This window comes from Colletes latitarsis, chromosome 10, assembly GCF_051014445.1.
Source record: "Colletes latitarsis isolate SP2378_abdomen chromosome 10, iyColLati1, whole genome shotgun sequence".
NCBI lineage: Eukaryota > Metazoa > Arthropoda > Insecta > Hymenoptera > Colletidae > Colletes > Colletes latitarsis.
The window spans coordinates 22,114,740-22,129,356 of record NC_135143.1 but is presented as its reverse complement, the minus strand read 5'-3'; the positions used below and the strand labels follow the sequence as shown (position 1 = coordinate 22,129,356).

General features: G+C 33.5%; 3 protein-coding genes across 3 annotated transcripts; all 3 read right to left on the bottom strand.

Moving 5' to 3' along the window:
* Positions 1-1,826: 1,826 nt before the first annotated feature.
* On the bottom strand, positions 1,827-6,619 carry LOC143346061 (odorant receptor 10-like). The gene is made up of 6 exons (XM_076773804.1): positions 5,756-6,619; positions 5,148-5,400; positions 4,877-4,977; positions 3,705-4,037; positions 3,313-3,588; positions 1,827-3,143 (listed from the first exon to the last, which is right to left on the bottom strand). Exons 1-6 carry the CDS (start codon positions 5,948-5,950, stop codon positions 3,081-3,083), a joined length of 1,221 nt encoding a protein of 406 aa, XP_076629919.1. The 5' UTR covers positions 5,951-6,619; the 3' UTR covers positions 1,827-3,080.
* A 48-nt stretch (positions 6,620-6,667) lies between these two features.
* On the bottom strand, positions 6,668-10,998 carry LOC143346060 (uncharacterized). Its single transcript, XM_076773803.1, has 6 exons — positions 10,804-10,998; positions 10,114-10,366; positions 9,558-9,661; positions 8,092-8,424; positions 7,423-7,956; positions 6,668-7,331 (listed from the first exon to the last, which is right to left on the bottom strand). The coding sequence occupies exons 1-6, from the start codon at positions 10,996-10,998 to the stop codon at positions 7,272-7,274; spliced, it is 1,479 nt and encodes a 492-aa protein (XP_076629918.1). The 3' UTR covers positions 6,668-7,271.
* A 578-nt stretch (positions 10,999-11,576) lies between these two features.
* Positions 11,577-14,132, bottom strand: LOC143346472 (odorant receptor 10-like). The gene is made up of 6 exons (XM_076774591.1): positions 13,935-14,132; positions 13,306-13,558; positions 13,058-13,161; positions 12,348-12,683; positions 11,908-12,183; positions 11,577-11,822 (listed from the first exon to the last, which is right to left on the bottom strand). Exons 1-6 carry the CDS (start codon positions 14,130-14,132, stop codon positions 11,760-11,762), a joined length of 1,230 nt encoding a protein of 409 aa, XP_076630706.1. The 3' UTR covers positions 11,577-11,759.
* Between the last annotated feature and the right edge of the window lie 485 nt (positions 14,133-14,617).

Sequence of the window (14,617 nt, the reverse complement as noted above, 5' to 3'; positions counted from 1 at the left end):
ATTAATTATAACTATAGAAACACATAACGTGTAAATATTAACTTTTAATCGAAATTGCAATCAGATTCTCATATAAATGTTCCTTTTGTGTATAGTATATTTTCGAAAATTATTTATTTCAGTTTTCACTAGATTTACATAAAAATCTATCTTTATTCCTGGTCGATAACATTGGGCTTGTTTTATGGTAAGAAGTTGGTAGTACAGACATAAACGAAGTGTGAAATAGATGTCCCAGGCGAACATTTTTTCGTAACACACGGATTAAGGGACGGGCAATGCATAGTGGAGATGTGTAAAGCAACTTTTTTTTCGTATCGCACGGACAAGGAATTTGAGAGCCAGCTGCAAGGTAAAGTCGAGTGGCCGGCGTCCGCGAATATAAACAGAATTTAACGGAGCGTTGATAAAACAACAAACGTATCAGATGACTGACCCTGGCTTACGAATGCTAGCAATGGTAAGAATAAAATTACTCAAAAAATATTATAGAATACACAAGAAATAGGTACAGACGAATAGTAGGTTATAACATTATTTAGTGGAAGTCAGTGTTCTACGATATAAAGTACTAATATCGTGAAAAATTAATCTGTGCATTCTATACATATTATTTGTCTGTTGTTGTTTAAAATTTTTTGTTGTTTCTTTGATTTAATAAATGTTGTTTGCCAAATTTACATTGAATGTTAATATTTACACACTATATGTTTCTGAGGTTAGAATTTTTATGTTTTAATTGATTTAGTCACTTATCTATGTAACCAATAACAGTATGTTTTTGGATTTATTCTATTTACTTTATTTATTTTCGGTTATGCGAAATATAAGATTTAACCTTTCTTTTAGAAAAACAAATCAAGAATCGAGACATTGGATTACGTGATCACCTCACCCCATTCCCCACCACTGGTTGACAGTCATTCTTCTCGCGTAAATTGGTGTGGTGAGACAGCTTCGCATGTAAGGTAACACATAATCTTAACCTATCGATATCTAAATGCTTCTAACTACTAGTACTACTTTCCGCAGCTCTGTATCGTTGCCTCTATTTAGTATTAATACGTATCTATTATAAATTTAGTTGACATCGTGAATAAAAGTTACATCGATTCCGCGGTTTTCTTTTGTCACCTAACCGATGTCAATTGCCATTGTATTTCTAAATTAGAATCTCTTACAACATATTTCGGGTTTAATTGTTGTTTAATTGTTATATACATATATTTATTTAAATATGTCAGGACTGACATAGACTAGGGCGATTTATGCATGATCAGTAACGGAACCACTGCTGCCACCTACCGAGGGGGCAAGGTATATACAAATCAACTGACCTGCCCTCTTACCGCGTGTACGGGGTTAGTTCGTTCGTGGAGTCAGTTACGCTTAGACGCACAAAGGGAAAAATAGTCCTTTCACGCTGTGTATTACGTATCTATATATTAAAGTGTTTTATAAACTTTATGTGAGTCGGCCTTCCTGTGTTCATCTCCATGTTGCGCCATCAACAAAATATATATTGGATCGTAATTTGTATTTTATTTACGTTGCTGTCTCTGACTACGAGTCAAGTTCAAGGTTAATGTTCAACGCCAAGATGCTTGGAAATATTGATCGACAGAATTTCACACGGATTATTGGCAAGAACTAAGCTCTCATTACAACATGTGATCGTACTTTCAATTCTAATAACAAAAAGCTGTAATGTAATATTTTTTTATCGGGTATTTACTCTCTAATTACATTTATCAATAGTATTTTAGCACCAAAATTTATATTTGTTAAACATATTTAACATTTATTCTGATCTTATTGCAGGAACAAAGAATTACATATATTGATGATCGCGGGCAAAGCGGTCGATAGAGCCTGTGTTTGTTTCGTTTAATAGTTTTTTGTTCTTCGAAGTACAGTTGCTTCGATTAGATTATCGTTTGAAATTTAGGGAAACGCAAAAGTCGAGTCGGTGTTAAGTGCGCGCTCGTAAATTTTGTTTCTCATTTCTCGTTCGAATTCTGTTCGCCTGTGCTTCGTTCACATTTGAATTAATCTACACGTGTTTCGGTAACTTTTACAATTTTTATTGAAAAAATTTATTAAGAAAGTCCTATAGTTTATTTTAGGAGAAGATGACTTGGAAAATTCTTTTCGTTTTCAAAACCAGAATTCCAAGTGATAAAAATATGTTACGCGTTAAGCAGTTTGAATGATACGTCGCCATATAAGGGATTTGGCCACCCCCTGAGAAAAATTTTATTAAAAAATTATTAAAAAATTAAATTAAAAAATTTCAAATCGCTATAAAAAAAATATTTTCGGTTGCGGGGGTCAATTACAATCATTTTTGGTGAATAGACATACCCTCGTAATTCTACGCACTTTTGAGAAAAAAATTCGTGTAGGTGCCTACATTTTTCGGCGATAATGAAAAGATTATAAGTCATCCTGGAAAAATTATTTTTGGTTGAGGGGGTCAATTGTAATCATTTTTGGTAAATAGACATACCCCCGAAATTCTACGCACTTTCGAGAAAAAAATTCATTATCGAAAGTATAATATGTGGTCAGAAATATTTCCTCGAAATTTCATGGATATGTACATATAAAAAATCGTAACTCCTGAATAAGTTGAAGGATTTTAATATTTCAAAATGCAAGCAACGCATATTTTGGTGAAGAATATTTAGAAATTCTATTTTAATTCTACTCTAATAATATCTCGAGAATGAATAGCCCGATTTGCATAAAATTCAACACATGTATAAAATAAATGTCTCTTTATTGACTGAATCAAAATCAACTTGATATCAATTCGGTTTCGCAGTTTACAGAATCTCTAAACTTTGATTAAAAAATTAGGACATTTGTTTTAGATGCTGTAATTATTCAATTTTAGAAATTTATTTCATGGGCAGTACAGAAAATGAATACCCACGAAGTATCTAGAATAGAGACAACATAACAATTTAATGTTCTTCGTCAGATACCCTCGATGTAACAAATACAGTGATTTGATTATATAATATCCAAAGAATAACTTGCTGTTATATGTGTTACCCAAAAGATTTGAAGTAAATTTATGGTGTAGCTGCATTATTTTGTCTTAATAGTGTGAAGTACGAAGCTGCTGTACTCAGGACCTGAAAGAAAAGAGAATCAGATCAAACAATGATATTAATTCAGAACAGGGAAGCGAAACGGCACTACCTTCTAATCACATATTTATTTCTACGTATAACTGTAATGTGAGCTGACAGTAACGAGATAATTCAACAATTAACAAGCTAATAAGCAATTAGCATCGATTACCTTAGTATACGTTTCGAGTGAGACAGTGAAGAATCCGTAGCCTGTCAGGCAACAAGATACTCTAGATCTAACAATCACAAGTGTCAAATCTCTTCGTAATGTTCGTGTATCTTCGTTCATTGCCAGGCAAGACCACGGAGCCGAATACATGGCTGTAGCAACATTAGTACTATCTTGTATTAAACAATCGCAACTGTAGGTAAACATAAACAGCTGTGCTACGCTGGCGATCATGTGAAATACAAAAATAAGACGTTTCGCCGGATGCGTGTCTGTCTAGAATACAATGCAATATAAGTAGGTATGCAATATTTCGTGCATTATAAGCGTGAAAATGCGTTCCGCGGTTTTTATATTTATCACGAAAATCCTGTATAGAGCTAGTGTTTAAAATTTTGTCGTATACTAACCGCAAGTATCAGGTATCCATCGAGGCAGATTAACAAGCTAAACAGGAGCACTTGCCCCAGTGTGTATAAACTGAATGTTTCTTCGAGCTTATCACAATACGCAATTAATTCCTGATGCTGTGCAACGTAGGTCTTAAACGTGTTGTAATATGTAGCGTTCGAATTTCCATTCTTTTTTGACCTTTTGATCGCATTTTTTATGTTTTCCAATCTGTACTGTAGTATACGGAACTGACCAGCCACGTGTATATTCATTATACACATAAAGTTATCGAAACTAAAGTATAGTATGCCAATTTGATATACCGACAAACTCTGCGTCAATAGAAAGATTTAATTATTTTGTTAATTACAAAAAATATATAGATTGCTGATTATTCATTGTTAAAGTACTGTAGCGGCCATTGTATAGCCACTACGCCCTTGCCATGGTATGAATGGAATGGAATGCAAGGGTAACTTTTAAGTTTTCTATTTTTCCATTTTCCCAGGGTCTCGTGCGAGCCTGGTCGTCCTGTTAAACTCTTGGCGACCAGAGCCGTGCGAGGCGCCTGTTTTCCTTCCAGGTTTCGCCTGGGCCTCGGACCACCCCGATCCGGGCCCGGCGAGCCCTTTTGGCTTTTATGACTCTCTTTCGCTGTAGCTAAACTTTCCCTACGCTAAGTATTTTCCAGTTTCGTTTTTCCGTCTTTCTGTCCTGTCTCTTTTTCTCTCCCTTTGCTATTAGGGTAAGAAAATGTATATGTATATTGAGAAGGAGTCGGAGGAAAAGGGGCCAGTCTGTTAGAGACGCGTTGCGCCCAGTCTGGGTTAGGTCTGGGTTATCTGCAACGTCGTTGCATGGCTCAGTCTGGTAAAGACGTAGTTGTTGTCAATAGTCAGTCTGTTAAAGACGACGTAACATTAACCTACGTGTGGCTACACACCCACACCGCGAATAAACATTTAATAATTGTGGGGTAGATCCTGGGATCGTTATTTCAACCATCAGCCCTCTCGATATCATAAACTCATGCAAAAAATACAATAGCTTTATCGTTATTTCCATCTCTCAGCGTTTCTATTTAAATAGTTAGAATATTCTGCTTGATACAATATTGTCAAGAAACATTTAGTTTCTTCCTCTTAGAAAATACATAAAAAAATGGCAGTACCTGCAATACAAATACTATCTCAAAGTACGGTGTCATGGACAAAACATTCGATCTGATGTTAAATGGCAATACCCTGTCTGATTCGTTTCTTCCAATATTCACTGAAATTAAAATACAAATAATTTATTTCCTCTCGTGATAGCTATTTTACGTAGAACGAATTTCATAAGTAGATAAGATGTATGTAGATAGTTATTTACAAGCTTACAAGCTTTGATGCGTATTCGTACAAAATTTCTAGTTACTTGTTGATATCAAATAATCGACTTACCTACGATCGCGCTGATAATGTAATTTACTATTGTCGCGTGACAACAGCAAGTGAAGGTACAAACGAAGAATGCACAAGTACGTTTGGACGTGTCCAAAATCATTCCCTCGTATAAGTCGTAATTCGAGTGTAAAAATTTCCGTTTCAAATACAGAATTAAGTTAAAAAAATCGTCTTTGTGTGCAAACAAGACAAGTAACTTGAATAAAGGCATGAATACGGTTAAAATGTTGGACGCGTTAAATAGACAGTTCTGCAAGCATAAAATTATATATGATATTATAACATTGCATTTATTTATTCTTACAAAGCACTATGCCATTAATAACAAAAAACAGAACGAATCATTGAAATCACAAACATGTCAGTCTTTGTCTGAAATAATTTACTTTAACTTTCAAATTCTATTTTGTAATTACAGTGTAGTGAAATCAAATATTATATCATATGTAAAACAAGCAGTATTTAATCAAGATCCTTGCTTTGGGAAATGGTATCAGCTTATGAATGTTTTCTATTAATTATACAACAATAATAATGCAGAATTTACGTACTGAAGTTATTTACGATTTTATAGCATTATTAAATTAATTTTCGGCATTACTTACGGTGAAATCATTCTTGGTGTAATAAAATTCAATCGTTACAATGGAACCGATAAAAAATGTAGTGCTGATACTGTAAATTAAGGAAATATATCTGTAGATTTGTTCCACCCGATTAGCTGCCATCCAAAGACCAGAGTACTTCATAAACTTGGTTGCTACAACAACAGAAATATCGTCATAGTGCTCCAAAATCATTTTGAATTTCGACTAACGATGTTCGATTAAAATTTCGTAAGCGCTCTGTGTCTTCGTATCGATTTTCATAAGTTGTCGAGAATAATCAATTCGACGTCATAAGGATTTGATATGTTGACATCCTTTTAGTCACCGATCGCGCAATTTGTGTTAATTCTTATTACTATGTACGCCAATTTAATAGCTGCCTCTCGTTCGAGAGACAATGTATAGCATCTATGTGTTATGTATGATCCTGATAATGATAGTATAAAACCCTCTGTGAATTTCAATTCTAACTAACAGGTGCGTTACATTGCAAATGGAAGTAGCAAATACACTAGTAATGTTTAGTGTAATTGGTTTTGCCGTGGAACAAGTGTGTATGCAATTTAGCATAATAAAAATTAACCACGATATTTCTCTCTGTCAACGAAAACAGAATTTTTGTTCACCCACATTTCGTCAAGAGTAACAAACATCTTTCGTCTGAATCGACTCAGAAAGAATTTCGATCATAGTAAAAAGTGATATTCCAAAGTTGCTTAACGCGATTACTTGTACACAAGAATTTGATACGCTTTACAAAGAAGCAGAACGCGATGGTACTATCTTCACTGTGCACTAAACACAAGTAGACCTCCGAACAAGCAGATGTTTGAATTTCCATACAAATTATACGTATCAATTATTGAAGAGATTTCAAAAAATCAACTTTATTTAATCTTTGATCTAGAGTTATCCTGTATTTATCGTTCATCGACTTTATATTTATTCTTTGCGTTACTTGCACTCTGTAATTTAAAGAAGTATTCTGATATACATGTTATCGAAATTGCTACTCGTAGATGTGGGAGGGATGCATAGAATTGATAAGTTATATATGAATCAGGGAATGTTGTAACGTGACTTATAGGACAGATGATTGAATCGTTGACGAAGGAAGGAGAATGCAATCTCGTGAGTCATCATGGTTTTGATAGATTTTTTAGTAGAACCATTTTCTATACATTTATGGACGCATCTTACACAGTGAGTATTCAGCTGTTGACGACATCCAAATTCATTTTAGTATCTATAAAATATAATTCAACTAATGTAATGATATTTTTTTTTAGTTGTTTCAATCGTTTTAAGTGTCTAGCTCCTTCAATAATTCGTTGTACATTTCTTATATTGGTTTGAACATCAGTTTCTAGCGCAATTTGTCAGACTATGAGTGTTGAATTTCATGCCATTTGACAGTGCAAGAAGTACACGTGATTGATTTCTTATACATATATTCCATATGTACTATGTATTATATTATAATAACTGTCTAATGCGTTACTAGAATCGAACTTTATGCGCCCGTAGAGCTTTGTTTTAATAATGTGAAGTATGACATTGCGGTACTCAGGATCTATAGAAAAAGGCGTGATTTTATTCTTTATATTGGTTTCGTTATGATTCATTAACACGTTACGAGACAACAAAAAAGTGGTGATCGTTACGTTAGTGTAGGTCTCCAGTGATACAGAGAAGAATCCATTAGCAGTTAGGCAGCAAGGCTGTCTCGTTCTCATGATCGCAAATTGCATGTCCTTTCGTATCATTTTCCCAAATTCGTCCATTGGCAAATCTACCCATATTCCTGCATATACAGCTGTGGCCACGCTCGTGCTTGTCTGTGTCAAGCAATCGCAACTGTACGTGAACATGAACAACTGACACAGGCTTGACGTTAAGAGGTTGATGAAAGTGATACGCCTCGTAGAAGATAAATCTGCCTGCATGGTCAATAATTTTAAGAGTTTAAATAAGGTATACAATAACCGGACAACGAATAAGGTATATACCGAGAACGTGAGACATACGTGTCGTAATCTGATCTTAAAAGCATTGGTAAAGGAAATATTACAAATTGGAATTCGTATTAAGAAAGCCGAAGTAATTAAATGACAATGGACAGGAATAAATCGTAGAAATAGCCTTTTAAATACAAATTTCGAATAATTAATGAGGATTAGGAAAACTTTATTTCGAGAGAACAGAAATTATAATAGTAGAAAACAGATAATATTTCATTTTGAATAGATGTGATATTTACGTAACTGTCAAATAAAATGAAATTTATGAATAAAGATCTTTGTCTAATATTTTACACTAGATCGCATACTCACCAATACTACTTGATATCCAACAAAACAAATTAACAAACTGAATGTCAACACCTGTGCAAGCACAATACTCGTGAATACTTCTTCGAGCTTGCTACAATATTGAATGAGTGATTGATGCTGTTGAACACAGTTCCTAAATGTAATGTAACATTTCTCTCCACAAGACCTTCTATTCAGACTTTTGTGATTCTTCTCATCGTCAGATTTTGAACCATGCATATTTTCCAGTCTGTATTGAAGGATTTGAAACTGACTAGCCGTGTGCAGGTTCATAATGCACAAAATATTGTCAGAGCAAATGTAGCATACACCAATGTGAAGCAAAGAAAACGTCTGTGTGAATAAGAATTTCGAGATTGAAAACTCACATTCTTCAAAATTTCTAAAAAGAGGTATATAAGTGCTACGATAGCCTCCTCTAGCAAATCTGGGATGAAAAACCTTAATAATGAATTTCGAAACTATATGTTGTTTTGGAACATTCCTAGCAAACGCACCATTCACCGATGGGGGTGAGTTATACGTCATTCGATTCGTCTAATTCAGTACATTATTAATATGCATTTCATTATTTGCGGAAATTCGTTGTTTTCGTTTAAACTTGTCGAAAAGATGCAATAAAAAAGTAAGGTTCAGTATATTTTGATAGGTTCGTACAGCCAATCGACCATTATTTGTCCTATTAAATAAGACCATTGCAAAACAGTATATTTATTTAATTTTAGTTATATAATAATATGACATTGCTCATAATTGTATGTTAGCATATACAGGGTGTTCGGCCACCTCTGGGAAAAATTTTAATAGAGGATTCTAGAGGCCAAAATAAGACGAAAGTCAAGAATACCAATTTGTTGATGAGGCTTCGTTAAAAAGTTATTAACAATTAAATTCAAAAATTTCAAATCATTCTGGAAAAATTATTTTCGGTTGCGGGGGTCAATTACAATCATTTTTGGTCAATAGACATACCCCCGAAATCTTGCGCATTTACGAGAAAAAAATTCAGTTCGGTCGGAACTTTAAACGTTAATAACTGTTTAACGAAGCCTTCATCAACAAATTGCTATTCTTGATTTTCTTCTTATTTTGGCCTATAGCATCCCCCATTAAATTTTTCCCAGGGGTGGCCAAACACCCTGTATATGCTAACATACAATTATGAGCAATGTCATATTATTAGATAATTAAAATTAAATAAAAATACTGTTTTGAAATGGTCTTATTTTATAGGACAAATAATGGTCGATTGCCTGTACGAACCTAGCAAAATGTGCTTAACCTTACTTTTTTATTGCAACTTTTTGACAAGTTTTAACAAAAATAATGAATTTCAGTAAATAATGAAATACATATTAATAATATGCTGAACTAGACAAACCGAATGACGTATAACTCACCCCAATTAGTGAAAGGTCCGTTTGCTAGGAATATACCGTTGTTTTTAATCAGGAAATTGATAATACCTGTATGACAAATGTTATTTCGAAGTATGGAGTCAGTGATAATGGCAGATCGACCCACATATTGAATGGGAGTATCCTGTCTGATTCGTTTTTTCCGATATTAGCTAAAATTAGAAAGATGAATAATTTAATTTAGACCATTAAATTTTCGCTTTTTATTCCAAAGTACTAAGTATTTTAATTGTGAAAAATAATTTTTAAATTACTGTTTATACTATGAAAAATGTTTTCATATCGCATCAATGTTTTGTAGGTCGGAAGTTTAGAATATTCTCCAATCTGCATACAATCAAAGCTTTTTTTTGCAAATACACTTATTTCGTTGAAAAGTAAAGAACATTTTTACATTCACGGAAAATTATAAATGTATATATAATTGTTTAGTAACTATTTCTTGAAATAAGTCATCTCGTAATATTTTACCAAAGAATTACATCAATCAGACACTGTATTACTCGGAAAGAATAGTGCAAACATCTTTGACCATTGCTCCTTTGATGTATGGATCCAAAATAAAGAAGAATGGTATTTAGATTACATGAGTTGGTAGGCTTACCTACAATAGGTTGTATCATGTAACAGATGTTTGAAGCTTCAGTAAAAAAGGTGAAGAAACAAATGAAATAAGTACAGATTTGTGTCCAACTGTCAAAAATCGTTTGCTCCTGCGGTGCATAGTCCGACTGCCAGAAATTCGTTTGCATGTAATCGATTAAATAAAGAAATTTCTTTTTATGCATCCATAAAATAAATATCTTGAACAATATAATGTTCAGGCATAAAATGTTGCACGCGACGTATGTGCGGGCCTGTAATTGAAGAAATACATATAAAAATTAATACAATTGACTAGAAACAACGTAAAAATTGTAATTTCTACATTCTGGCAACGAAAAATTACGAAACCAATAATTTTATAGCAACACAATAAATATGCTATTGAAAAGTGAAAAGCAGCGACTTTGTTATATGATCAACTTTATTTTATACCATTGGTTACAGAAAATAATAAATCACAGTATTAATTACTAATAAAATTAATATAGCTACTGGGGAAATGTCAAAATATTTCACGAAACAAAATTGTTGAAGTTAAACAAATATTCTGCATAGATGCCAAAATTTAAAAACTTCCGAAATATTCGTCCAATAAATTTGAACTGCTATCGTAAAGGCTTTAAATATATTTCCCTTATGCTATAATGACTTCTCTTCGATAGGAAAACTAAAATAGTCGTGTACTTACGCCAAAATCACCCCAGGAATAATACAAATCCCTCGTCTGGACCCATACAGAGAAGATGAGCGTAAAGACAGTACAAAATAATGCGAAGTTTCTCAAGCGTTGCTCGAAGTCAGTGTTTGCTGACCAAATGCCGACACATTTCATGAAGAAAGATGATAAAGTAATCGTGAAGTTTTCACTGTATGTCAAACTCATGGCGTGTTCGAAATAACTGAACAATTTGATTTGCGATTGGCATGTGAAAATTTCACATCCATCATAGAAATCTATCGAAAATAATCAATACAATTTGGTCTTTGATCTAATAACATTCACTATTCATCATCCTTGCAACTTATATTTTTCGCGAGTACTGATCGTGCTTCGTTGATTATAAGGAAAAAATATTACAACGTACTTCCTGTTTCTAAGCGTAGAATTAATGTTAAACATTAATGAGATATACTCGATTCAGGAAACAGTATATTGATTGACTTGAGAGACAGTCAAATACATTTCTTCGTGAACTATGGAGTTTCTTGAAACATTGACAGTTTGATAAGAAACTTTGTTCTGCGTATATTGTACATTTTAATAAGCAGGTAGAAGATATGAGTTTCAATATAAGTTTAGTATATGCGGTGTTAGGTTCTTAAGTTAGTTCTAGGAATATTTATAGTCATATAAGTGTGAATATTGAAATCCGCATGTAAAACTATATCATGGAACCTCAATTTTAAAAAAAGAGTCGTTATAATTTCTCTTATTGAATTTTATGCGACTTCCCCATTAACGAGATATTTGCTTAGACGAGCAGCTTATATCTACATGTAGAAGATTCTGTTCTAATTCCATCCAAAAGCAAGAATAAAGCTTTAGGAATAACGAAACTATTTTTATTACTTTATTATTTTTACTCGCATACGTAACAAGTACAAAGAATGAATTTTGTATTATACAAAAATTATCGTACAGTTTTACGATTCAACCGTAGTGCGTTGCTTTAATAGAGTAAAGTACGAAACTGCGGTACTCATCACCTGTAAGAAACCAAACGTATCAGTTGTATGATATCATAAACGTGACATTATCAGAACACAATTAGCTAAATCGAAAATTTGTTACACTAGTGTATGTTTCCAAAGATACAACGAAGAATCCACGGGCTGTCAAACAGCAAGGTAGTCTGGACCTCATCACAACAAATATCAAGTCCCCCCGCAGCATACTTCCATATTGATTCATTTGCAGATCAGACCACGGAGCTGAATATGCGGCTGAAGCGACATTCGTACTGTCTTGTATCAGACAATCGCAACTGTAGGTAAACATCAGAAGCTGGGCAGTGCAACCGATTGTGTGAAAGACGAAAATAATACGCCTTATGAGTGGCGCGTCTGCCTATAAAGTATAGTGTTTGTCAGTACAAGTTACGAGGTAACCCATATAATGGAAAGTATAAAAAATAGAATTATTGAAGAATGAAAGTAACGTTGAACAATATAAATCTACGTTACCGTAATGGAAGGAAATAACAAGAACTTGGAATTCTGTCATATACTAACCATAAGTACTTGGTATCCGTCAAGGCAAATTATTAAGCTAAACACTAACACTTGGCCTAATGCAAAGGAACTGAATACTTTCTCAAGCTTGTCACAATACGCAATGAGTGCTTGATGTTGTTTAATGTTGGCTCTAAGTATAGCGTAATATTGCTCTCCATATTGACACGGAGATTTATTCCACTTATCGCTATTTTTTTCATCATTATTCGCACATTTCATATTTTCCAGTCTGTACTGTACTATACGGAACTGAGCAGCTGCATGAAAATTCATTATGCATAAAAAATTATCGAAACAGAAGTAGCACACGCCGATTTGGTACAAGAATAAAACCTGTGGGAATATATTCAATTGTTTCCGTAATTAAACAAAAATAGAAATATTGAAATTTTACGTAAAACGAAAGAAATTATTTCTTAAGTATAATATTAATCTTGAATATTGACAATGAAAGCAAAGATTTTGAAATGTTCGTTTTCTTTCGGTATTATTGATCCGATAAAAAAATTCTTTAACTAGATACTTAAAAGTATTTCAGTGAATCTGACAGACCACAGTGTGACGTGTGGTAGTTTGAAATGTGTGCCTTTCCATTAGGGCTAGTACACCCTTGTATGGAATTTGACAGTTCTTTTTAGTCTGATGTTTATAAGAAAACCTTACCTTTTGTCAAAAAATCTTACGAAACGTACAAAGAATGTCAATACCTGTATCAGAAATAATATTTCAAAATATGGTGTCATGGTTATCGGCAGATTCCCTCTTATGGTAAATGGAAGTATCCTGTCTGAATCGTTTTTCCCAAAGTTTACTGAAAACACAATTAATGAGTATGTAGAGTGAAGTACGAAACTTGTTCATCCCAATTTTTGGATCAAATACTAAACAAACTACGCATTTTGCAATAGTATGGACAATTCAATAATTTCTTATAGTTACCATTTAATCGACTTACCCGCGATAGGGTACATGACGTAACTAATTAGCGTTGCATGAGCAAAGCACGTAAAGGTACAAACGAAGAATGCAGAAGCGCGTTTGCATGTGTCCACAATCGTTTTTTCATATTCGTCGTAATCCGATTGCAAAAATTTCTGTTTCAAGTACGCAATTAAATAAAATAAATCTTTTCTGTGTGTAAATAAAACAAGTATCTTGAACATAGCCATGCCCAAACTTAATACGTTGCACATATTATACACGAACACCTATGAACACACAAACTCTCAGTTCACGTTTATGCATATTAGTAAAATTCTAAATATCAGATGTAGGTTCTACAAATCAAGTACGTTTTAAACCTAAGCGTTCATTTAGAATATTTTTTAATATTATAAATAATATTCAGATTTAAATAGGATTTTCGAACTCGATTTTCTCGAAAACTAAGCTTTAAATGAAAAAATTTTATTCCATATTTTGTTCTTATTTTTTCATAAGGAACCACTTCGTGCCTGCTAGTACATGTTATTCGGCCGCATTCTGTATACGATATTTTACGTCAATAATTGTTTAGAATTTATGCATAAAAGTCATTGAATGCTTCAATTAAAGTTTTAGTAAGTAAATTTATTATATACTTACACCAAAATCTTCTTGTCTGACGTAATAAGTGTCTTCACCCACGATCCACGCCATAAAAAGCATCCCGCCAACGTTATAAGCCACGGTGATGTTTCTGCATCTTTGTTCGATATTATCAGTAGCTATCCAAATGCCAGATAATTTCATAAATATGGACGTTAATCTGATAGAAATATCATCGGTGTGTTCCACAATCATTTTTCAATTTCGACTTTTTGTTCGATTTGTATATTGAGCCCGTTCCAAATACTGTATCGATTTTCTCGTATCCGGAATAACAAATTCAGCGCCATATGGCTTTGAAATACTAACATCTTCCTGTTCACCGATCGCATGATCTGTATTTATTTTTATTGCTATATATGCCATTGTAATTACTGCCCTTGGTTTGGGGAGTAGTGCATATGTTCAGTGCCTTATGTATTATTCTAGTAACGGTGCCGCGCAACCCTCTGTCATCCACTATCGTGACTAATATTTGTGACGCATTGCAAGTCGAACACTAGAGCTGTGAAATTCAATATCCGAATCGAATGTTTGTGTGTAATTTTCTTTCACTCGGACCACTGTTTTACCGCTGTTTATCTTACAAGGATTAGTGAACTATGCTGGAATCAATATACGAATTGAACAAGTTTAGTCACATCCTACAAGACTTTGTTTAACTTCGCACATGGATCACG

Coding starts and splice junctions, on each gene's coding strand:
- LOC143346061 (XM_076773804.1), bottom strand. CDS start 5,950: ATGATTTTGGAGCACTATGACGATATTTCTGTTGTTGTAGCAACCAAG. Junction 5,401..5,755: donor ACACCAAGAATGATTTCACC/GTAAGTAATGCC, acceptor TTATGCTTGCAG/AACTGTCTATTTAACGCGTC. Junction 4,038..4,876: donor AGATAGTATTTGTATTGCAG/GTACTGCCATTT, acceptor CTATTGACGCAG/AGTTTGTCGGTATATCAAAT.
- LOC143346060 (XM_076773803.1), bottom strand. CDS start 10,998: ATGAGTTTGACATACAGTGAAAACTTCACGATTACTTTATCATCTTTC. Junction 8,425..9,557: donor AAATAACATTTGTCATACAG/GTATTATCAATT, acceptor TTATTCACACAG/ACGTTTTCTTTGCTTCACAT. Junction 7,957..8,091: donor TTGGATATCAAGTAGTATTG/GTGAGTATGCGA, acceptor TAATTTCTGTTC/TCTCGAAATAAAGTTTTCCT.
- LOC143346472 (XM_076774591.1), bottom strand. CDS start 14,132: ATGATTGTGGAACACACCGATGATATTTCTATCAGATTAACGTCCATA. Junction 13,559..13,934: donor TCAGACAAGAAGATTTTGGT/GTAAGTATATAA, acceptor GTGTGTTCATAG/GTGTTCGTGTATAATATGTG. Junction 12,684..13,057: donor AAATATTATTTCTGATACAG/GTATTGACATTC, acceptor ATATTCCCACAG/GTTTTATTCTTGTACCAAAT.